Here is a 23590-nt window from a genome sequence, read left to right on the forward strand (position 1 = left end):
ATTCAGGATTTTTTTTGCTAGTTCCATCCATTTGCATGCAAATTTCAAGATGTCATTGTTTTGTTTTGTTTTCCTCTGAGTAGTACTTCAATGTGGAAATGTGCCATATTTTCATTAACCATTGTTCGGGTGAGGGTCATCTAGGTTGTTTCCAATTCATGGTTATTACAAATAATGCTGCTATGAACATAGCTGAACAGATGTCCTTGTTGTATGATTGAGCATCTTTTGGGTATATGCCCAGCTCTCTGGTACCAACTTCTGTTTTAATCAGTGTTCTGTTATTGTGTTTGACCTGATGATATAGCAAGTCTGATAAAGAAAGCATTTAGTTGGAGCTTGCTTACCTTGTGAGAAGTTTATCCCTTCATCATCTTGGTAGGGGCCATGGAGACGTGATGGAGGAATGGTTGAGGGCTCATCAGGATCTTTAGGTAACAGAAAGAGTGAAACACTGGGCCTAGATTTGGCTTTTGAAACCTGAAAATGCCCACTATGACACACTTCCTTTAATAAGGTCATACTTCTTAATCCTTTTCAAATAGAACCATTCCCAATTGACTAAGTGTCCAAATATTGGTATCCTAGTCAATTCTTATTCAAACCACCAAACATGGTGAGATGACTAAGAAAAGAGTTGCTTCAAGCAAGTGGTCATGTTCCACTCACAGTCAGAAAGCAGGAGACAGAAGAATTATTGTTTTCAGGCAATTTTCTTCTTTATACTATGCAGGATCTCACCAAACAAATGCTCCCAACCACAATCAATGGGTTTCTGGCCTCAATTAATCAATATAACCTCTGTATCTTCATTTGAATTCTTATACTGAAAAGTTCTTAATTTAAATATTAAGTTCCTTAGTAAGTAATTTAATGACGCAACTCAAAGATATAGAAAAAAAGGATGAGCCTATTTTAAATACAGCATAGATGAGAACTAATGAATAATAAAAATTAGGATAGAATTCATGAAGTAAAAACTTTAACAATAAAAGAATTAATCAAACAGTTGGTTCGTTAATAAGTTGAATGAGATTCCTCAATGCCTAACTAAATTTAACAGAAAGGGAGACTTGAGTGAAGAGAGACCCAGACTAAATTAATAAAACTCAGTATAGAGGGAAGTGATTAAATCAGGTTCCATGGAAATCCAAAAGATCATCAGGATAAACTTCAAAATATTATATTTCAACAAGTTAGGAAATATAGTAAAGAATAAATTACTGAATACTTATGGATACCTCAAAAAATAGCCAGGAAAAAAATTACGCTGAGCAGACACATCACAACTCTACTCATCAGACTCGCTGTTCCTCTTTTCTACTTCCTGTGTATTTCTTTATCTGTCCTCCTGACTCCCGCTTACTCTCTTTAGTTTTGTCCTATGTTCACTTCCTCTCACCTGTTTTCTTGCTCTGCATTTTGACTTATGGTTGATTTTATTTAACCCTGTTTACAATATTCAAGGAGAATGCTCTTAAGTGTGTGTGTGTGTGTGTGTGTGTGTGTGGTTGAACTACAATATAATTACAAGCAGGTTTTCCAGTGAATAAGGCAATCTTAGGGTAAACAATGTGACCAAATATCCTACAACACTCTTCACGTTCACTAAATATTTATGCTATAAGAAATAGGTTATAAGGTGTATATGTTGGACAAGATTACTGCTAGAGACTTAAGTAGGTTTCTACATAATATAAATTCACTAGGGGTGAATCAGAATGGAATTTCAATAAAAGTCATTACACAATTTATATCTGTAAGTTTTCTTAACAAAGAAAACTTCCTGATATGAATGTGTGTCATATAACCTATCATTGGTGTTTATAATAGTTTCTCTTAAATATGATTTTCTCATGTTCCATGTAATCAGATTTGATTTTCTTTTATTTTATAGGATTCCTTTCCAATATGATCTTTTTCGTGTTAAATTGCTGATAAAAAGCAATAAAGTCTTTATAATATTCTTTGGAACAGTTTTTTTTTTTGTATTTTTTTTTTTTAGTGTAATTGTTGAGGGTGAGATAAGTTTGAAGAAACTTCAAAGCCTTGTGATACTATCACCAGTAAGGAGGCTTCAGTGTTAACTGTTGTACTAAGATGCAAAACCTTGCAACATTCTTTTTTTTTTTTTTTTTTTTTTTTTTTTGATTTTTCGAGACAGGGTTTCTCCGTAGCTTTTGGTTCCTGTCCTGGAACTACCTCTTGTAGACCAGGCTGGCCTCGAACTCACAGAGATCCACCTGCCTCTGCCTCCCGAGTGCTGGGATTAAAGGCGTGCACCACCACCGCCTGGCCCTTGCAACATTCTTTACCAAGTTTGATTTCTATAGTGGTAATAAATGGCATGACCAAAAACTAATTAGGTAAGGAAGGTGGGTCATTTCAGCACACTGGCAGAACATCTTCATCCATGGAAGGCAGGCCAGGAGAACACAGCAGAAATCTAAAGGCATTGTGTGAACTAAAAACCATGGAGACATGCTGTATTCTGTCTTTTTCACTCTGGCTTGGGATCAGCCAGCATTTTCATAAACCCAGGGCATTCTGATCAAGAGCAGCACATACAACAAGGTGCAGTGCCAACATCTGATAGTCTAGATTCTCCTACAGCAATTAGCGTCAATAAAACCACCCACAGAGATTTCCTTGGGACAATCAGATCAAGCAATCTACACAATTGTGATTTACACATATTGCTAGGCTGCTGAGAGCAGAAGCAAATAAAGACACCATCAGCATTTGTATTATTCCTAATTCAATAAATATTATTTGGTGTTGGTGAAGATTAGAAGTTTTTCCCATTATTTGGGAGTGTGGAATTATGTGTTGAAGAAAAATAGTAATATTGAAGGCTTTTCAGAATTATTCGGGTATACAGCTTCTCTTACAAGTGTGAGGTCTCAGAGGATATTTCCAATATGAAAGTCAGATAAAACCTTGCCATAATCTTATCATTGTAGTGCCCCTTACCAGTATGAACCCTACAATGCACGTACAGACATGAAGAAAACCTAAACACCTGGTCATATTCTATATTTGCACGTGTGACTTCCTCCATGCTCAACAACGGGTGAATGATAAAAGAAAATTCTTCTCAGCATTCCTCACATTTCTAGGGATGTTGTTTAGTATGAATATTTTTCTTTATTTATGGAAGCAATTATTAACCTGTCGGTGAAAACCCCTTTAGGGGTCAAAGACCTTTTGCACGAGTCACCCAAGTCTATCAGACACAAAGATATTTACGTCATGATTCACAACAGTAGCAGATTATTAGGTTATGAAGTAGCAAAGAAAATATCTTATGGTTGGAGTCATCACCATATGAGGAATCCTGAAAAGCATTATCACACCAACAGTCTTGTTGTTTCCTCTGGGATAAATTCTGAAGTCAGAAAATGCTGGCTGAATGGTAAGGTACATCACTGTATTCTTTACATCTATGGATTTCTTGTACATGGATTCTTTTGTCTTGGGCAAGGTTTGAATGATTACAAAGGCCTTATCACACACGCCCTATTTGTAGTGTTTCTATTCATGCTTTGCCCTTCTCCATATTCATGTTTCTCTCCAATATAGTCTGTAGTTTAGACCTACGGTGTAAGTTCTAAAGGCTGCCACATTCTTTACACCTGTAGGGTTTCTCTTCAAAATGAATTCTTTGATGTCCCTAAGGTTTTAGGTACCTATAATAGAAACACATATAAGAAGGACATCCCACATCATTTCTCCATTTCTGCTTTTTATAAAAGAAGGTTTTAACTTTCATATACTAAAATTACATATAACACAACAGTTATCAAACAAGAATTACATTTACAACATTTAGTCTCTTTGTACTAGGCAAAATTAAAGAAAATATTCTATCTTACCTTTGCGAGTTTAAAGTTTTATATCTAATTTATCTTTCATTAAAATTAAGGCAAACTATTACTATCTGTCTTCAGCTCCAAAGACCCCAGAAGGATATAATATTACCTAAGTAATCAGGAAGTGCATTGTAAGCAACTTCCAAAACTCTAGAATTGGCAGAGATATCTCACTGCCTGGACAGTCCCCCAAAGTTCTTCTATAACATTGGGACATCAGTCTTGGGTCTATAGGCTTAGCATATCTGAAAGACTTTTCTGTGAAGCAGGATATTTGATGATCTGTCTTGTCTTGATTGGCAAAGTTCATCAGTTGCTTTCTTCTGTGTCCTGTAGAATAACTGGCAGACTCTTTCAAAAATCAGCCTATTGGGGCTGGAGAGATGGCTCAGTGGTTAAGAGCATTGACTGCTCTTCCAAAGGTCCTGAGTTCAATTCCCAGCAACCACATGGTGGCTCACAACCATCTGTAATGAGGTCTGGTGCCCTCTTCTGGCCTGCAGGCACACACATAGACAGAACACTGTATACATAATAAAGAAAAAAATTAAAAAAAATCAGCCTATCAAGGTTTATTTTGGTGTTAAGTCTATTAAATCTTAGATTCCTAAGGTCCAAGTGTAAATAAAATAAATTAACTCAAGCATGTTACTTCTGCATATTCTTTATTCTGTGGGTGAAGAACTAGAGAGAAGGGTGATCTCCACCAGGTTTTTAGTTTTTTATACATGGTTTAAAAATCTCATAGGCAAAAACAATGATATCAACATGCATTTCAAAATCACATAAGGGAAGGTAGAACCTGATAAAGCAGCTCTCCAGGAAAAGGAGACACCACCCAGAAAGGGCCAGCATCCAAGCCGGAAAATCTGACATTTCAAACCATTAGAAAATCACTAAACATCCCGGAACCCTGGACTCACCTACTCAGATCTGTTTGCTACTAAGTGTGGGCATGCTGTTCTCATATCTTCGAGAAATTCCTACATGTTTTATTAGCAAAGGTAATAATTGTAGGGGATGACATCATGTAGATTTGACTGTTAGAAAACAGTGAATGTTATCACTCACTCTAAGGCCTCATGGAAGTTCATGCTGTTGACTGTACAGGAGGAAGTGACACTGCCGAGGTATTTTGGGAAAGAATCCCATTTTCAAGGAAGAAGTGCCATTATTTCACAAAAAATTTACAGAATTGACAGTGATTTATCCAAAAGACAAGTGTTCCTGAAGTTATAGGAAACTGGTCCCCCACAAGTTGTATACACTTGTCAGCTGTACATTTACTGCACAATACTTGTGGCTCCAACATTAGGCATCCTGGTGGACTGTCTTTTGGAAAGTTCAGCAGGTATTTTTCCGTGGGTCCTGCATGTCAAGTTTATACAGCATACGGTAAAGCACTCCAGGCAAAAACAGTTTCTTGCCCAAATGGCTAACTAACTCCATAAGGAGCCTCTTTGATGCCCGTTGTTCTCTTGAAGTAGAGTGGCACCACCAGAAGCAGACATGTCTCACTGCTGAGGAAAGTCTAAGTTCTTAAAAACATTTAAAAGCCATATTCTGTTGGTCTTTGAAGGTTACCTATCCATCTGAAATATATCTCTGTATATCTAGAAAATCTAATTTGACTACAACTTTGACTATTATAAATGACTATTAATCTATAATTTTAAATGAGCTGTATAAACATAATACCTTAAATGAGAGTAGAAATATATATATATAACAAAATTGACATTAAATTTGTATCAATAAACCGAAGTCCATACCATTGTAATGTATTCATTTCTAAACCATATCCCCTTCTTCTGTAGAAAGATATTGAATGTGACCATTAACCATTTATAATCAACCCCCTTTAAATAAAAACAAACATTTATTAAGAAATTTGGGCATAGTTTTCTCCAAACTATTTCCTGCTGGTGGTTGGGTAAAGTATTTTTAGAGTTCACAGAGACCTTTTTTGCGGGGGGAGTCTTGTTCCATTAAACCACATTAGCCTAGAAGGAATCCACAGGTTCCAATCCTCTGTGGAAACAAAAGCAACCTCTTTTCCAAAGTAACATATTCTTAGACTCAAATTTTGAAGTCAACATATTTTAAAATATATATGTTGCTTTAGTTTTGCAGTTCCCAGAATCGAATGTCTCTCTGCAGTCAAAGAATCAAAGAAATAACAAAAATATACGTAATCCTGACTCTTTATTTTCCATCGTTTTATGGCCCATTTTTTATTGTATTATTCCTTTAAAAACCTCAGCTTAAAATCCTTAAATTTTTTATCTATGACTCTACCTTTTATCTTCTCTGTTGTAAGTCCAGGCACATTTATCAAACATATTTTTTTTTTTTGTCTGAATGTCTTTACTGTGTAGCTGTAATCTGTTTACGATCAGGAGCATTTTTTTTTTTTAAGTGCTAAGCTGGGATGACTAGGACCAGTGCTGTGGCTTTGTCTGTTGGCTCCTTCCCACTAAACATGGTAGAGGTATGTTCACTGTCTCTGGGAGACATGCTCACTGCCTCAACTCCAGGGATGCAGTGGGTCTTTGTCCCCATTAACTAAATAGTAGCATGTTGTTAACAAATCCCATTTAAGTGCTCTGTAACAGGACCTCTGAAATATCCAGAGTCATTTGGGCCATGAGCATCAAACCAGAAGTTATCTCTTAATGAAGTCACGCTTCTGCTCAAAGCCAGAAAACAGTGTCTATCTGAAGAAAAATGCAGCTACCAAGAAGCTGCAATTGACTTGTGTTTTTGTGGGTCTAAAAGCATTTATTAAAGTTTCCTCAGGTTTTCGTGGAAGTACTTTGACAAACATTGGGTGCCATTAAGTAAACAGAAATTGCACGTTTATTTCCCAGTGGCCCAGACTCAAATAATCACACAGAAACTACGTTAATTACAACACTGACCAATGGCTCAGGCTTATTCATAACTAACTCTTTTGTGTGTGTCTGTGTTTTGAAAGTATTTTTATTTTGATTCTTTTTTAAATTGATATTTACTGAGTTCCGCATTTTTCTCTGCTCCCCTCCCTGTCTCTCCCCTTTCCCTTCAATTCTCCCCCAAGGTACTCATGCTACCAATTTACTCAGGAGATCTTGTCATTTTATACTTTCTACTTCCCATGTAGAGTAAATCTATATAAATCTTAGTATCCTCATTGTTGTCTAAGTTCTCTGGAATTGTGGTTTGTAGGCTGGCTTTCTTTGCTTTATGTTTAAAAACCACCTATAAGTGAGTACATGTGATAATTGTCTTTCTGTGTCTGGGTTACCTCACTCAAAATAATGCTTTCTAGCTCCATCCATTTTCCTGCAAAATTCAAGATGTCGTTATTTTTTTCTGCTGTGTAGTACTCCATTGTATAAATGTACCACATTTTCCTTATCCATTCTCTTTGGTCAAGGGGCATTTAGGTTTTTCCAGGTTCTGGCTATGACAAACAAAGCTGTTATGAACATAGTAGAGCACATGTCCTTGTGGCACGATTGAGCATCCTTTGGATATATACCCAAAAGTGGTATTACTGGGTCTTGAGGAAGGTTGTTTCCTAATTTTCTGAGAAATCACCACACTGATATCCAAAGGGGTTGTACCAGCTTGCATTCCCACAAGCAATGCAGAAGTGTTCCCTTTTCGCCACAACCTCTCCAGCATAAGTTGTCATCAGTGTTTTGATCTTGGTCATTCTTTCAGGTATAAGATGGAATCTCAGAGTTGTTTTGTTTTGCATTTCTCTGATGACTAAGGATGTTGAGCATTCCCTTAAGTGTCTTTCAGCCATTTTAGATTCCTCTGTTGAGTTCTCTGTTTAGGTCTTTACTCCATTTTTTCATTGGATTATGTGTTCATTTGGTGTCCAATTTCTTGAGTTGTTTGTATATTTTGGAGATAATACCTCTGTCTGATATAGAGTTAGTGAAGATCTTTTCCCATTCTGTAGGCTGTCATTTTGTCTTGTTGACTGTGTCCTTTGCTTTACAGAAGCGTTTCAATTCCAGGAGGTCCCATTTATTAATTGTTTCTCTCAGTGTCTGTGCTGCTGGGGTTATATTTAGGAAGTGGTTCCCTGTGCCAATGCATTCAATTGTACTTCCCACTTTCTCTTCTATAAGGTTCAGTGTGGCTGGCTTTATGGTGAGGTATTTGATCCATTTGGACTTGAATTTTGTGCAAGGTGATAGATATGGATCTATTTTCATTCTTCTACATGTTGAGATCCAGTTATGCCAGCACCACTGGTTAAATATGCTTTCTTTTTTCCATTTGTATTTTTTACTTCTTTGTCAAATATCAGGTATTTGAATACGTGTGGATATCCGGGTCTTCTATTTGGTTCCATTGGTCCTCCTGTCTGTTTTTATGCCAATACCAGGCTGTTTTCAGTACTGTAGCTCTGTAGTAGAGTTTGAAGTCAGTGATTGTGATGCCCATAACTATCTCTTACATCTTAAATTAACCCATTTCTAATAACCTATGTATTGCCATGAGGCTGTAGCTTACTGGTAATGTTCTGGCATCTTTCTTTTTCAGTTGCTAAATGGCACCTCCTCAACTCCACCTACTCACTCACACTCTTGATTTACTCTGCTTGGCTTTACTCTGCCAGGCCATTGACCAAAATAGCTTTATTCATCAACCAGTAAGGGCAACACATATACGAAAAGACATCCCATATCATCCCATTTATACGGTTTCCAGACAGAATAGTCTTTATATCTTTTAGGAACTGAGAAAGTACAAAACATTTTATAAATATTGTAATGTTGGTATCATTTCTCTGAAGTTTGGACTTCTTTGTCTTGAGAAACACTAGAAAGTTTATTGAAGCGTTTGTTTTTAACATGTTTGGCACCAATGGCATTTTTCTCCAGTATGAATTATCAGGTGTTTCAAAAGTTTTTAGTAAGTGCACAAGACCTTGGCATATTCTTCACAGGCTTTCTCTCACACATAAATTCTTACAAGTTGTTTAAGACCAGAAGTCAGGGGAAAAGCCTTGCCATTCTCCACACTCATAACAGACTGGTGTTGAGAATGTGCTATGTAATTTATAAAGTCTTTGCCACATTCTTTACACTTGTAGGGTTTTACTCCAGAATGAATTCTTTGATGTCCCTTAAGGTTTCTGGTACAACTGAGCAGTCTGCCACTCTGCACATTTGTAAGGTTTCCATCCAGTGTGAGTTCATGTGTGCTGAGTAAGGTATGACTTTTTATAGAAGGCTTTTCCACAATCCTTATAATTGCAGGGTTTCTTTCTATTATGGATTATCAAGTGAGAATAAATAATCCAGAAAGTTCTAAAGAACGCACCACATATTTTAGATTGCATGCTTTCTCTCCTATATGAATGATCTTGCTTCTGAAAGTAGTAAAAGAAAACAGAAAGCTTTCCCACATACTTCTCAGTTGTAGGGTTTCTCCCCTATAGGAAGTCTCTTGTGTACTTTAAGCAATGATACAGCATGGATGACCTTGCCACATACGTCAAAACGCTAGGGTTTCTCTCCTGTATGAATTCTCTTGTGTTCAGAAAGTCCTGATGGATGAATGACACACTCTTCACTTATAGGGTCTCTCCTGTATGAATATTCATGTGCTTAGACAGTCCTGATGGACCAGTAAAGGCCTGGTCACATACTTTACACTTGTATTTTTTCTTTCCTATATGGGTACTCTTGTGTTTAGAAAGTCCAGAAGGACGAGTAAAGGCCTTACCACATACATCACATTTGTGGGGTTTCTCTCCTGTATGAATCCTCTTGTGTACAGAAAGTCCAGATGGACTATTGAAGGCCTTTCCACACACCTCACACTTGTAGGGTTTCTCTCCTATATGAATCCTTTTGTGTACAGAAAGTTGTGAAGGAATATAGAAGGCCCTACCACATACGTCACACTTGTAGGGTGTTTCTCCTTTATGAATTTTCTTGTGTACACAAAGTCCTGATGGACCTCTGAAGGCTTTGCCACATACTTCACACTTGTAGGGCTTTTCTCCTGTATGAATCATCTTATGTATAGAAAGTCCTGATGAATTACTGAAGGCCCTGCCACACACTTCACACTTGTAGGGTTTCTCTCCGGTGTGAATTTTCTTGTGGACAGAAAGTCCTGTTGGACGTTTAAAGGCTTTGCCACACACTTCACACTTGTAGGGTTTCTCTTCTGTATGGATTTTCTTGTGGACAGAAAGTCCTGATGAAGTATTGAAGGCTTTGCCACATATTTCACACTCATAGGGTTTCTCTCCTGTATGAATCCTTTTGTGTACAAAAAGATGTGATGGAATATAGAAGCCCTTGCCACATACTTCACACTTATAAGGTTTCTCTCCTGTATGAATTCTCATGTGTTCAGAAACTCGTGACGGAAAACTGAAGGCCCTACCACATACATCACACTTGTAGGGTTTGTCTCCTGTATGACTGCTTTTGTGTTCAGATAGCACTGATAAACATTTGAAGGACTTCCCACATACTTCACACCTGTAGGGTTTCTCTTCTGTATGAATTCGCTTGTGTACAGTAAGTTGTGATGGAAAACAGAAGGCCTTGTCACATGCTTCACACTTGTAGGGTCTAATTCCTGTATGAATTCTCTTATGATCAGAAAGCCGTGATGGAGTACAGAAGGCCTTGCCACATACTTCACACTTGTAGGTTTTCTCCCCTGAATGAATCATTTTGTGTACAGAAAGTCTTGATGGAATGCAGAAGGCCTTTCCACACACTTCACACTTGTAGGGTTTCTCTCCAGTATGAATGCTTTTGTGCACAGAAAGTTGTGACTGAACATGGAAGGCCTTGCCACATACTTCACACTTGTAGGGTTTCTCTCCTGTATGGATTTTCTTGTGTATACGAAGTATTGATGGATGTTTGAAGGTTTTGCCACACACTTCACACTTGTAGGGTTTTATTCCTCTATGAATTCTCTTGTGTTCAGTAAGTCGTGATGGAAAACAGAAGTCCTCAGAATATATATCACAATTGTAGGGTTTCTCTCCTGTATGAATTCTCTTGTGCACACAAAGTAACGATGGAAAACAGAAGGCTTTCCCACATTCTTCACACTTATATGGCTTCATTCTTAAGTTAATTTTCTGGTGACTAATAGGTTGTGAGTTCCAAGGAAGGGTTTTATCACATTCTTTGCCTGTATAGTATTTGTTTCCTGGTGAGTAAAAGTTAAGAAATGGATGAAAACTGAGCAAAATTCTCTATATTTATGCTTATTTTTAAAACCAAAAATATTGATTCATACCTGTAATTTCCAATATAAATAATGTTACATTCAAATTTCTAAAGCTGTGTTCAGTGTAGCCTAATTTAAAAAACCATAAATTGAAATTATGTAACTTGTAGTGAAAGATGAAGACCATGACGACATAGAACATAGAAACAAATGAATATTAATAAATGTCAAACATGTAAGGAAGGTATAACATCAACAAAAAACAAGACTATTACGCTATTGTAAATGAGCCACTTATAGAAATAGAGAAACTTTATAACTAGATAAACACAAAGTATAACATTAGTCAAAGTTGGAAACATATGTTTTTATAGTACATATATATCCTAAATTCAGACCTTTAGTTTTGGAAGGTATGAAAGTTAGGCTGCATAACTAGAAACCTGTTGATAACAATATTCGATAATATTGTTCAAGAATTGAAGACAGGAGGATCTCTGCACAGTTTATGAATAAATATCCACTGACCAACTTAAGAAAAATAGATCATGTTCACCTACAAATGAGAGAGCTTAGTCACTTACTGTAAACATAAACTGACCTGATGGGAGAAGGACAGAGCATAAGAAAATCATAAACATCCACTTTTCATAGCAAAAGATACAAAAGGAGATCCTTAAAACATTATGTCCATGAGAACATTGTGAGTCAGTGTTCATGATAAAACCCAGCTTTCTGTTGGGTCTCTGGCCTTCCCCTCCCTGTTTCCTCTGTCTCCCTCATTCCTACACACCTGTTTCCATGGCAGCTGCTTTGAGTCTCTTCATGTCTGAAGGGTCTTGTGTTTGCTCCAGAAATGTGATCAGGGAAAGCTTAGAGGAAGCAAGACCTGTTTATGGGAAAAGATAACATCATTAGTTTTTTCTCCGGGGATAGCTGTAGTGATGAGGTGAGCAGGCCTGCTTTTCGCGGCCTGCTTCCCGCTGCCCAGCTCCTGGCAGTGGGCTAGCTTTACCCAAAATAATTACACATAAATTGTATTCTTTTAAACACTACCTGGCCCATTAGGGCTAGTCTTATTTATTTATTTATTTATTTATTTATTTATTTATTTATACAATAGTCTATCTGTATGTATGTCTGCAGGCCAGAAGAGGGTACCAGACCTCATTACAGATGGTTGTGAGCCACCATGTGGTTGCTGGGAATTGAACTCAGAACCTTTGGAAGAGCAGGCAATGCTCTTAACCACTGAGCCATCTCTTCAGCCCCCTAGTGCTAGTCTCTTATTGGCTAATTCTCACATCTTGATTAACCCATTTCTAATAATCTATGGTAGCATCACGAGGTGGTGGCTTACTGGGAAAGATTTGGCATGTCTGACCTGGCAGCTGGCTCCATGGCGTCTGACCAACTATGCTTTCTTTCTCCCAGCATTCTGTTCTGTTTACTCTGCCTACCTAATTTTCAGTCCTATCAAAGAGTCAAGGCAGTTTCTTTATTAACCAATGAAAGTACCACACAGACAGACTACCTCTTCCATCAGATAGCATGTCCTCTCTAAGACTGTATGAATAAGGAATGAGAAGATACAATCACAACTGTAGAGGAATAGATGTTCACAAGTTTCCTGACGGGCACACCAGAATGCTTAGGACGAATTTAGGATTTGCAGGTCTTTATCTTCATGTCCCTCAGTTACAAGAAGAAATATTAAAACTGAAGCGTGCCATATTCTTTTTATCATATAAGCTTCCCACTCAGCCCATTTACTTTCTAACATTACCACCAATATAAAGGATACCTCTATAAAAAGGATGGGAGTGTACTATGAACACGAGAAGAAATAAAATTATTCTAAGGTATAGGAATATTCTCTTCAGTTTTCCTTAAAATTTGCCCTATAAATTTCATTGTTGGAAGCACAAGCACCCTTGAGATACTGTAGAAAGAAATCAAGTTTATGCTGACAGTTAATTAAGAGCTCACTATGGAAGATTCCCTCACGCACGTTGTAGAATTTTACCTTAAGCTGTGTTTCTTTTCTTCAAGATCTGGAAGATTTGTTTAATGATGCAAAGATATGTTACATTTGTTTGAGTAAATAAACTTCACATGCAGTCAGGATGCTGAGTCAGCAACTAGCTGACAGGAAGTGGGAGGGAGACGCCAGGTGGAAAAGGGTTTTTACAGGGGTGAGAAGAATGAGGGCTTTTTATTAGACACAAGCAAGGAGAGGAGTTAGCTGCTATTCAGCCTCTCTGAGGAGCAGAGTTCCACCTGAACCTTTGAATCTTGAGTTCTTTAGAAGGCCAGGGATTTCGAGAAGTTCCCTCACAGCTTTGAGAGACTCTGCCTGAGGGAACTCTCTCTCAGGCTGCAGCTCTGGTGACTTAACCACTGTTGGTAGTGGCAGAATTGCACTTCCTAATTAGAACAGCCATTGATTAAAAGGCAGCATCAATTGAAAGGACAACATACCCAGGAACATGAGGTTGCTGAAATTCTCCAACATTACATCCCTGTACAGATTCCACTGAGCAGGGCTCAGGTATTCATACTCCTCTGCAGAGAAATCAATGGCCACATCCCTGAATGACAGCATTTCCTGAAACAAATAAGAAAATGAATGCTAATTAAAACTGCCAGGGAAAACACAAATAACAAGAGGCATATGTACTTCTAGATATTAATCTAAAGGTCACCCAGAGTGAGACGAGAGCTAGAAGCCCTTCTGACATAGGTAAGCAATGTCCCTAACATAAGTCTGATGCAGTACTGTGATGATACACAGGACTCATTATTAAGGAAAGTGAATGACAGAAGATCCTAGAAACTCCCATGGATATTCTACTTTTAAGAACCATACAATGGAGAGCGAGTTTCTACAAAAGAGTATTGTTGAGGCTGGAGAGATGGTTCGGTAGTAAAAAGCACTGACTGCTCTTCCAAAGCACCTGGAATTGATTCCCAGCAGCCATGGCTGCTCAGAACTGTCTGTAACTCCAGTTCCAGAGGCTCAATCTCTTACACAAGGACACTAGCATTCCCACCATGCACACAACATAAATCCATCCATCCATCCATATATACATAATAAAATTTAGAAATAAAATATGCATTTTTGTCCCATTCTTATAATACTCCACACAAAATGTATATTTCTCACAGTAGATAGCCATGGTGATGGAAAGGGTACTGCTCAACCCAATATGAACAATCAAAAATGATAAATACAATGAAGATGCAGATCTGATGAAGCAACTCTTGGCTGAGGTTTGGCTTCCTGAGGATGTACAGAGTGATGCAAATGACTGTGTATCAAGGGACATGAGTTTCAGCCATCAAGGGGAAGATCAATAAATGAGCAATTTGTAGACAAAATGGAATCACAAGTATTTTAACAAATTTCCAATGAGGCAATTTAGCAGTAAGTTCAGTCACTGCGGGGACTTACACTGACTCAACTTTCTCAGAAGCCCTGAAGAAAGGACCAAGGGAATGATGCAGAAGGCACAGCTTACAGAAAGCAGAATTGTTAGACATGAAGGATACATTTCTTCAGTCGAAGAAAATGACTGATGTCTGTTCACTAGGAAACCTGGAATGGACGTTGTCTAACACCGTGGTGATCTTCTGCTAGTGTACGGCTGCAGCGTCACCTGAATCTCACCTCCACCCCAAATCCTCAGCATTGTTCAGGCTCTCATTCTGAGCTTTGTCTCGCAGGGAATAAAGCCCTCCTTATGAAAGTGGTCCCACGGAATTTGCATTCTCAGTCAATAGAACCCAAGCTTATGCTTATTACAAATCTGTCCTCCTCAGGTCCTTACCCTAAACTCTGTTCCTCTGTGAAGAGAACCCATTTTAGGGTAAAGGTTACAGGTGCCTCACCAGAGAAATGTACATTTCAATGGAGTTTCAACGTAGCCATGCCCAAAGCTTTGTTGCCATAATTTTAAATGGAAACCTTTTTCCAAAGTTTAACTGTGTTTAAAGGTGTAAATGAAAAAAAAAAAAACTGCTTGGTCAAACTCAAGACATTTTTGACCCAGTGCCAGCAAATGTGGTGCTGACCCTAGTTTCATTCTTAACTGCATGCGGATATTTTCTGTGACAGAAATAAAGCTTGGAGGAACAATGACAATGTGGGGCCGGGGCCAAGAGTTAAGGAAGTTTTTCTTTCATTAGAAATTAGGGACAAACTGACAAAGAACTCACTTAAAAGAATTCATGATCTTAAATGAGAGAATGGGATAAATACGGGTTCTTCTCAGGACCCGGTGACAGCGTTTTACACATTGAAATATTTGTTAAGATCCCAAGGAACAAAATACTCAGAGCAATACCTCTGCCACTTCATACTCATAGGAACTAAGGTAACAAGAGGCCACAAAAGAGGAGAGAAGAATCCTTGTCAATTATTTTTTGCAAACTACAAGAAATGGAAACAAACAGAACAATACACAAACACACACAAAATGAACTAACAAAAAATAAATAACATTTTTCCCTTGCTGGACATATCTTGGCAGGTCACAGCAAGGCTCCATGTACTAAGGAGCTGCTTGGTTTCCAGGTCAGCCATGTTTAGTCTTCCTGAACAATTTGATTGGAACTCAAAGCCCTTTGGCCATGTGGGCCTTTTCTCTCAATGGGATGCAAAGTGTGGCCTCTATAACACCCAAGGTCTAAGAAATGGTGGGCGGGGCTCTGCTGCTACAGCTTGAGCCAACTTGGCTACTGCAGAGCTTAGATTTTGATGTTATTTGCTTATTCTTGTTGGTTTATTTTGTCTATCCCACAGAGTGGTAATAACCCAGCATAGATTGCTTAATGTTCTCTTCATGGGGAAAATTAAAATGGGCACAGTTTCTCATACTAGAACAATTACAATAAAACCTTAAACCAACACTGTATAAGTTCCCTGAGTTATTAGTCCTGCAATGTATGGACAACATTCTCTTCTGCTCGTCTGTCAAATCCATACTTAAATGAGTACCTAATTTTCATGGTAAAGAAACTAAAATAAAAAAATGTATAATTTTGTGCTATTTCAACCTGCCAATCACTACTAATGATTTGGCTCTGTGCTTTAAAATGCTTTCTGAAAGCTTTCCTTCTAAGAAATGTAACACCTGAAACAGAGCAGGTTATTAGCTTGTTAAGTAATGTTGTTAGCTAGCTCATAGATTCAGTCCCTTATTGGTAAAGAACCTCAGTGATTATTATACCACTAAATAAAATTCAGTATGGTTGTCTGTTCCGTACTAATAATTGGCAGGTTGCAGTATCATCTTACTCAGGATCTACAGATAATCACTGTGGTAGTTGAATAGGTATGGCCGCCGTGGATTCTTGTGTTTGAAAACTTGGCCCATAGGGAGTAGCACTGTTAGGAGGTGGTGGCCTTGATAGTGTGTCACTATGGAGTCAGGCTTTGATATCTCATATATGCTCAAGCGAAACCCAATTCTTTCTGCCTGAGGATCAAAATGTAGAACTCTCACCTCCTTCTCCAGCACCATGCCTGCCTTCCTGCTGCCCACAATAATAATAATGGGCTAAAACTTCGGAACCATAAGCTCACCCCAAATATGCTTTCCTTTGTAAGAGCTGCCGTGGTCATGGAGTCTACTCACAGCACAGAAACCGTAACTAAGACAATCATCATCCAAAGGATACCATTTAAAAATTGTTTTCAATAGCCCATGGGTGTTGCCTAAAATTACATCTAAAAATCTTATAGAGATTATTTTCAATGTTTTTATAAATGGCTTTTCAAAAGGACAAGGAGTCTACTCTTTATATACAAATTCTGCATACTCCACAGAAAATATTTTACCCATTCCTGGGTTATATAGCTCAGCAGTCTAAAGTTGCTCTTATTAGTCATCTTTATTAAGTATTTTCCAGCCACTGAGTATTTTGACTAAGCTCATGTATAAACTAGCACATGATGCACTGAAATATCTCTCTGTTCTCTATAAGTTCCTAAATTAGGACTCATAAATTCATTCGAGTGTAAGCAGGATCCGAGCATCCTGCATACCGAGGAAATGCGTTTCCTGAGGGAGTGGGTGGAGAGATTTATTTATTATTGGTTTGAGATAGGCTCTTACCATGTAGCTCTGCATACTGAGAACTTGTATAAACAAGACTGGCCTCAAATTCCCAGAGATCCACCTGTCTCTGCCAGCATGGGAGGTAAAGTACCACCTGCTACGCATAAGGCTAAATCAGAAGAAAATGTCAAGGAAGAAAAAAGAGATAATAAGACAGAGGAAAGCATAAAGACGGACGAACCATCAAGTGAGGAGAGTGATCTAGAAATTGACAATGAAGGTGTACTTGAGCCAGACCCTGATGTCCCTCAAGAGGTGGGAGATGAAAATGCAGAGATAACTGAGGAGATGATGGATCAGGCAAATGAAAAGAAGGGGCTGCCACTGAAGCCCTAAATGATGGTGAGCTGCAGAAAGCAATTGACTTGTTCACTGATGCCGTCAAGCTAAATCCTCGCTTGGCTATTCTGTATGCCAAGAGAGCCAGTGTCTTCGTCAAATTACAGAAGCCAAATACTGCTATCTGAGACTGTGACAGAGCCATTGAAATAAACCCTGATTCAACTCAGCCATTCACCTGGCGAGGGAAAGCTCACAGACTCCTGGGTCACTGGGAAGAAGCAGCTCATGATCTAGGCCTGGCCTGTAAACTGGATTATGACGAGGATGCCAGTGCAATGCTGAAAGAGGTTCAACCTCGGGCTCAAAAAATTGCTGAACATCGGAGAAAATATGAGCGAAAGCGTGAAGAGCGAGAGATAAAAGAAAGAACAGAAAGGGTGAAGAAGGCTCGAGAAGAGCACGAAAGAGCCAAAGGCAAGAAGAAGCCAGAAGCCAGTCTGGAGCTCAGGATGGCTCTTTTCCAGGTGGTTTTCCTGATGAAATGCCCGGTAATTTTCCTGGAGGAATGCCTGGACTCAAGGAAATCCTCAGTGACCCCGAGGTTCTTGCAGCAATGCAGGATCCAGAAGTCATGGTGGCTTTCCAGGATGTGGCCCAGAACCCAGCATGTATGTCAAAATATCAGATCAACCCAAAGGCTATGAATCTCATCGGTAAATTGTCAGGCAAGTTTGGAGGTCAAGCGTAATGTCAAACAGAGCCCTTGCTGAAAGAAGAGCAGCTTAGCTCGCTTACTGGATGTTGCAATAATACAAACCAGTGTACCTCTGACCTCATCAGGAGAGCTGAGGTGCTTCGAAGACTATCCCTACCCTTCTGCATCAAATGCAGCCGAAGCATTTTACAGTGGTTTGCCATTAGGGTCTTCATTCCGATAATGTTTTCCTACAAGGAATTATAAACACTTTTCAACCTTAAACATTTTTTTAAAATTTAGGGGGTATTAATTCCTCCATTTTTCTTTACTAATCTTTTTGGGTTTTTCCTTTGAGTTACTGGGCAACGAAGCTGAATATGGTCGACTTACTGCTCTCATGAATGGAAATAAAGATTTGTTAGTGGGAAGTAAATAAAACTCATTTAAGTTGAAAATAAATAAATAAATTCATTCGAAATGGTAAAGAAAAATGAAAAATTCAGCTTAAACTTGTAATAATAGGCTGATCTATTTATAGTTGAATCTATAAATGGGTCATTTTAATGTATACAATAGGCTGATCTATTTATAGTTGAATCTATAAATGGGTCATTTTAATGTATACAATAGGCTGATCTATTTATAGTTGAATCAATAAATGGGTCATTTTAATGTATACAATAGGCTGATCTATTTATAGTTGAATCTATAAATGGGTCATTTTAATGTATACAATAGGCTGATCTATTTATAGTTGAACCTATAAATGGGTCATTTTAATGTACTGTAGTACACGACACATGTGACTCGACTCTTGTCTGGGAAAATGGGTCTCCTAGGTAGCACTACAAAAGGAGATGTCTTTAGATCATAGTCAAGTGACTTGCCTCCACTTGGCTGACGACCTCATCAGGATAAAAACAACCATGTGGCTAGCAGCCATCTTTAGAAAGATTAAAGAACACTTGTCATGTGATTACACTGTGATTTGGATCAAAATGACCATGGGATATAACCATCTAAGGCAGCACCTATAAAACTTCTTAGTCCATCCGTGCCCTTTACGTATCATTGTATTTTCTTTGTAGACTTAGCAGACAACAGCATGTCTCCAAGGTATTTTAGATTAGAATAGATTTTTATATAACATTAAATTCCTCAGGTTATAATGATGTATTCAAGCTAACAAAAAACTGACTGACAGATGTATGTCCAACAATTTATGCCTTTGTTAACAGTGTGTGTAGCAACTTATTTCTTTGTTAACACAAAGTCATGCCCAACTATGATGCTTATAAATCGCAGCAATGATCTTCATGGCGAGATAACCCTATGGGTGCAGTAGTGGCACCCATGCCATGGGGGCAATGAACATCTTTTAACTGGATTAAGATCTGCTCAACAAGAGGAGGATCATTCCTGGGTCAGGAAACCTAGCCAACAACGTAGAGCTAGTGAAGTCAAGGAACTTGGAGAAGAATCTGCAACTACCAGTTTATTAATTCAGCACAATCCCTAATTATATTCTAAGGTTTGTCGTTCTACTCACAGGTAAATATAGTAGCCACCCCTTTTCTTTACAGCAGGTAGAGACCCATATAGAAAACCACAACCAAACAAACTGGGGAATTGTGGGATGTGGACAGCACAGCTCCTACACCTAAGGCACACTATCACTTCAAAGGAGGGCACAGAAAGCTGTGAGAGCCAGAGGAGTTGGGATTTTTGTTGTGAGACTGTCTCCTGAGGATGAGAGAAGTTATACCCATAGTCTCACCAAATGACTTCAAAGATAAGCTGAAAAAGATGACACCAGTAAACACAGCAATGCGGAATGGGAGGGATGCGAGAGAGACCTCAACATTACACAAAGAACTAGAGCCAATGAAGCGATGCTAAGAGAACCAGAAGTCGTCTTCCCAAGGGAAGAGCACAATAATTGGTTATTTCAATGCCGAACAGTTACATACATGAGTGAGATTGTACACGCCAAGCAAATACATATGTGTGTATTCATATATGCATATGTAAGTACATATATATATATATCTGCACATGTAACAACAGTTAATGAAAGAGACTATGAATGTAAAGTTTAAACACTCAGTATACAGTTACCGATTGTACCTAACGAATAGTACATAGACTTGAACCTGGAAACACTGCGTTGACTTCCATCTGGCATGTATTTAAATAGTTACCACAAAAAAGAGAACAATTGAATACAGTCTTTGATAGTCAGGTAGACAAACTGACACATACTCTTACACTCAAAATATGTCACTTCAGTTGGACACTGTCCTTGGAGAACACCGACCAAAATGTTTTACCGTGAAAGCAGAAAATGACGACAAACAGCTTCTCAGGTGTATTCCTTTGTTTCTGACTCTCAGCAAAACCGGTCCAAAAGGCTCTTGTATCTTCTCTACATGGCCTCTGACAGATACACAATCATCGCCAGGAAACACATCTCAATACCCAAACACAAGGTCCCTTCAAGAGTTTACCCAGATTTGTTGAACATGACAGGTTACCACCTGAGTTTGTAAAGACCAGAAACTCCATCCACATCATCACTCACACTAACAGTAATCAGGATGAGAGTCTGGGAGGAAAGGACAGGACTGCACACCGAGGGAGACTGGATGCCTTCCCAGGGGAGAGGAAGGAATCCCACGTTCACAGTTTACTGCCTGGATGGTGGCAATACCACAGATGAAGGACAGTGGTAAGTGTGGTTGCCATTACCATTTGCTGAGCCGAAATTCTCATCTGGAAAAATTCAGGTAATGTTAGAAGAAAGAACCATGATGTTATGATAGAAAATAATGATGAATATGCAAAGATAACAAACATTCCCTGAAAATCCAGAGAAACAGTCAAACAGGCAAAGGAGATGTTCCTTCCCGATAGAAGCATCGAGTCATCCACACATGATGAACTAACGAAAGGATGTTAGTGAAAAAAATGGGCCATTTCTCCCCTCTGCTGTGGAATAATCTTCTTGTACACTGTAAAGATTTGTCACTAGAACTGGTCTAAAATGCTGATTGGGCAGTAGCCAGGCAGGAGGTATGGAACGGGCAACCAACTGAAGGTGAAGGCTGGGGTCTGAGGAGTCTGCCAGTAGACTCAGAAGGAGCAGGAGATTAATGTTCCATATTAATAAAGATACTGCCATGTGGCAGGGGGCAAATAAGGGGTTAATTTAAAATGTAAGAGTTAATAAATAAGCCTAAGCTATTGGCAGAGAATATTAAATCATATTCACGATGATTTGTTATTTGGGAACTGCCTGGGGGAGAGACATATCCGCCTACACCCCTCCCTTTCAGAGATATCCAAGCCTCCTCCTGTCAATCATGAAGTCCATTTATCTCATCACACCAAGTCCTCTCTTACATCTGAAAAGGAGTCAAAGTTTCCAACATCACAGTCTCAAAAGGAATTGGATGCAGTATTACTCCCAGTATGTTTCACTCTGCAATGTGAAGTTCGTAATTATCTGGACTCAGCAAAGATAGGTTCATACTGACTACAAGATTATCCTGTGGGTATATGGGAGTGTAACGTGACGATTCTGATCACAAGAGCGTATATAACTTGTTTCTATCCCACCAGAGGCCTCCATAAATCTTCCAATTCATTCCAAGGGAAAAGGAAGTAACATCCCATACAGCAATCTGTCCCTGGAAACTAGGAACTTTAGGAAGAGAGGTGAGCTTCCTGAAGTATGGCAGGGTGCAGGTTTCTATAGAGTATAGGTGGAGCCAGGCGGTGGTGGGACACGCCTTTAATCCCGGTACTCTGGGAGGCAGAGGCAAGGGGATCTCTGTGAGTTCAAAGCCGTCCTGATCTACAGAGTGAGTTCCAGAATAACCAGAGGTGTTACACAAAAAAAGCCTATCTCGGGAAAAAAAAAAAAAAAAAAAAAGGACAAAAAACAAAACAAAACAAAAAAACAACAGGGAGAAAGAGAAAAAGAAGAAAAAAAAATATTATAGGTGAGTCTAGGTGTCCGCCCTTTCTGGAAGTCCTGAGAAATCTGACTATTGCCGTGTGACCTAGAGGCAGCTAAGGGGGAGCATGCTTCTCCAGCCAAGCAGGAACGTGAGCTTCCTTCAGCTCCTCAAGCACCAGAAGCACGGATGGGCTCGGGCAGCAGGGGCGTCCTAGGAGACAATACACTTACAGCACATGGCTTTGGCGTGGCGCCCTCTCCCCTGTCAAACTCGCACCCGTGTGCAGCGGCCCAGCCAAGCTCAGCACAGCATCTCCAGGTCAGCTTCTCCCGCCTCCCTGCTAAGCAGCCCAAGTCAGCAACCTCCATGCCGGACCCGCCACCTTGCACAGTCCCTCAGATCTGCAGGACGGCGCTGCACCCTGCACCAACCTCCATGTCAGGGATCCAAGCCCAGCGCAGAGAAGAACACTCGTATAAGTTAGGGGAGAAGGTTAAGTTAGAAGACTGAAAGCGGAAGTTCGTTATCCACAGCCCCTTCTTGTGATGTCATGGTGGTCGAGACTACATTTCCCATAACTCAGCGCGAAGGACTTCCGGGAACCCACAGAAGTTGATTCACTTCACTTGGGCGAAGTTGGCAAGGAAAACATGCTTGAGCACAGGAACCCTACAGGGGATCGGGCTGTTTCAGTCCTGCTATCTCAGCACCCGCTGTTAGCCTGTGAGACCAGCCTTTCAAAGTGATGTTTACCACACTGAACCTGATAGAAGAGAAAGTGGGAAGTACACTTGAACACATTGGCACAGGACACCACTTTGTAAATATAACCCCAGCAGCACAGACAGTGAGAGAAACAGTTAATAAATGGGACCTCCTGAAACTGAAAAGCTTCTTTAAAGCAAAGGACACAGTCAACAAGACAAAACAATAGCCTACAGACTGGGAAAAGATCTTCACTAACCCCACATCAGACAGAGGACTGATCTCCACTTGACAAACAAATTGTAAACACAAAAAAAAGCAAATCAAATAATTTTAGCTTATATGACCATGAGCAGAATATGCTGTACTCTCCTCAGGGATCCAACATGAAGACGTCCAGTCTAATCTATGCTTTTCTACAGAGCACCAAGGATAATCTAGAATTTCCATGAAATAAATAGAAATCAAATGTGCCCAAATCAAGAGTAGGGAAGTAAGATTATTCACTTTCACACATGACATTTTTCTATATGCAGTAAACATCAATATTTATGAATAATAGAAATTTCAGGATATAAAAATCTACATATAAAAATATGAAATAATTTTAATTGCTTCCAGAATAGCAACATGTCTCACAATAAAATCAAGGAGATAATTCCATACATGGGAACACCAAAAATAATACATTCAAATAAATGAAACCAAGAAAGTGAAAAACTGGCAAGATGGAAA

The 23590-nt window shown here is 39.0% G+C and overlaps 1 protein-coding gene and 1 pseudogene across 1 annotated transcript; one reads left to right on the plus strand and one right to left on the minus strand.

The window, feature by feature from the left end:
• Window positions 1-4334: 4334 nt before the first annotated feature.
• On the minus strand, window positions 4335-22687 carry LOC130887501 (zinc finger protein 728-like). Its single transcript, XM_057789988.1, has 4 exons — window positions 22582-22687; window positions 13566-13692; window positions 11878-11973; window positions 4335-11063 (listed from the first exon to the last, which is right to left on the minus strand). Exons 1-4 carry the CDS (start codon window positions 22585-22587, stop codon window positions 9454-9456), a joined length of 1839 nt encoding a protein of 612 aa, XP_057645971.1. The 5' UTR covers window positions 22588-22687; the 3' UTR covers window positions 4335-9453.
• LOC130887505 (hsc70-interacting protein-like) lies at window positions 17114-18311 on the plus strand (annotated as a pseudogene).
• Window positions 22688-23590: the final 903 nt, after the last annotated feature.

Source organism: Chionomys nivalis, chromosome 15, assembly GCF_950005125.1.
Source record: "Chionomys nivalis chromosome 15, mChiNiv1.1, whole genome shotgun sequence".
Classification (NCBI taxonomy): domain Eukaryota; kingdom Metazoa; phylum Chordata; class Mammalia; order Rodentia; family Cricetidae; genus Chionomys; species Chionomys nivalis.